Raw genomic sequence first — 2,006 nt, 5'->3', positions numbered from 1 at the left:
AGGCCATCATTGTGGAGGTATACTATCATTAGCTACAATGGACCGACAGGCTAAAAGCTATCAATCCTACTTCTCCACATCACCNCAGTGGCTCCAAACAGTTGCAGACCTGGGAAAAGAATGATAAAGGTTGCAATTTTTTACTTTTGAGGCTTTAACTGCTTGCTCTTACAAAAATGGCAGAAAGTGTATCGAGCTCCATTGAAGCGTCATTCACAGGAAAGATATGAATAGTACAATGTGTATTTGCTATAAGTGATAATGTGTATCAAGTTACTTATTTGTGGAACACTTGCACATCCTTAGCTAGCTTATACGCCTACTATCTATGCTTTTACACATTACTAGTATAGTATCACTGATTAAGCTTATACAGACTCCTCACCTGTGGCTTATTATTTTATATGATGATATCTCTCTCTCCCTCTTATTAGGTAGTAGAAGAGGTTGATGCTTACACTCTAACACCAAACAATGCTTTACACATCAGAGCCAACTGTAACTTCACTGATCAGTTTGGTAGGGGGAGAAGGATTGGAGAGGAGTGGCTGGTTAAATATGATGACACTGAATCATACATACCTGATGTCACTGAGGTACAGTGTACATGTAACCATCATGCAAAGATATAACAAACCTTAATTCTATTACATGCATGGGAAGAAAGCTCATTAGGGGCATAACTGTTGTTGAGATAGAAAGAATTCCTTCAGCAGTCTTGTTACAACCACAGAATCCATACATCAGCCAAACTATAATCAATGCTTATACACACACACCCACACAGTAAGGCCTGGTTCACAATATGACGCTAGGCCAACGTACCGTCAATTTTTAATCAAAAGTGTGGGCGATTTGACCTTTTGACGCATGCTTTCCGCTGGAATCGATCCAGATTCGATTCCAGCGTCAACATAACGTCAGGACTAGCGTAATATTGTGAACCAGGCTTAAAGGATAACAGGTTTGCACAAGACTTAACTCTCAGCTGATGGTCAGTCTGGTGAGGTGGCATTTAATGGATTAAATTAACAATCATAGTAATTCTTGTGTGCCGTAATCTGATTAGATTTGGTTGCTTAACACAATCAAAATATAACACTTAGTATTTTTTATTATATCCTACAGGAGGTTGTTAATGAGGTCCAGTTGACTGTTTTATCTCACCATCAGTATTGTGTGGTTGTTAATCCTCTTGGTGATGATGGTAGACCACGTCTTGGCTGTAGGGAACTGAGAAAAGGACCCAAGACTTTCTTCCTTCATCCTGGTAACTGATTAATATTAATTAAGTATTGATTTTATTATGATGATTTTGTAATTGTCATGTACATGTACATACATGGTTAATGTGGAAAGGTACGTGTATTTGATATGTTATGTATATGCGTTTAGGTAATGTACAAATGCCTGAGTATGTGCCATCTTTTTGTGCGTGTGCGTGTGTGTGCTTTTTGTTCACATGTCATGTATGTGTGTTTATTGTGTAGGTGAGAAGTTTGAGAGAGGGATACAAGATGCTATTATATTAGAATCTGATGAAGCTCTTCTTGTCACTGCTCAAGAGGAATTTGATGATGTTACTGAAGATGGTAAGTAAATGACCTTTTGCATTCTGTTGGTCTGGCATAGACTGCTGTGTGGGAAATACTAAGAGAATTCATGACTGTCAGATAATGTGTTATGACAAAAGATAAAAATAATGGCATTCATTGCATACACAATGTGAATTGATGGCTCATGCTCGCCCTTTCAAATGTTTACATTCACCCTAGGATAAAATAAGGTTAAAAATAATGGCATTCATTGCATTCCTAATATTGATATGTACATTATACTATTATATGTAGGTAGTAAAGTCCATCGTACTCCTGGTGACAGGTGGATGGTTCATGGACCAACTGACTATATACCTAGAACTGAGATTGGAACATACAGAGGAGGTATAGTATTTTTGTAAATACAAACCTCCAAAGGTTTAAACAGTCACATGATATTATTCATGT

At 37.5% G+C, this 2,006-nt stretch overlaps 1 protein-coding gene across 4 annotated transcripts in view; it reads left to right on the top strand.

The window, feature by feature from the left end:
* LOC100637325 (major vault protein-like) overlaps positions 1-2,006 on the top strand; it is a 47,110-nt gene that overhangs the window by 25,492 nt on the left and 19,612 nt on the right. The window contains exons 10-11 of one of the 4 annotated variants that reach the window (XM_019993817.1): positions 1,129-1,270; positions 1,491-1,592. The exons of the other annotated variants lie outside the window; for them this stretch is intronic. Of the exons in view, the coding sequence (XP_019849376.1) occupies positions 1,129-1,270; positions 1,491-1,592 (244 nt within the window). The remainder of the gene's footprint in view (positions 1-1,128; positions 1,271-1,490; positions 1,593-2,006) is intronic. 4 annotated transcript variants of the gene reach the window in all.

Source organism: Amphimedon queenslandica, unplaced genomic scaffold (assembly GCF_000090795.2).
Source record: "Amphimedon queenslandica unplaced genomic scaffold, v1.1 AMPQUscaffold_13487, whole genome shotgun sequence".
NCBI lineage: Eukaryota > Metazoa > Porifera > Demospongiae > Haplosclerida > Niphatidae > Amphimedon > Amphimedon queenslandica.
Note: the sequence above shows the minus strand (reverse complement) of the source record. Positions and strands in the feature narration are given on the sequence as shown.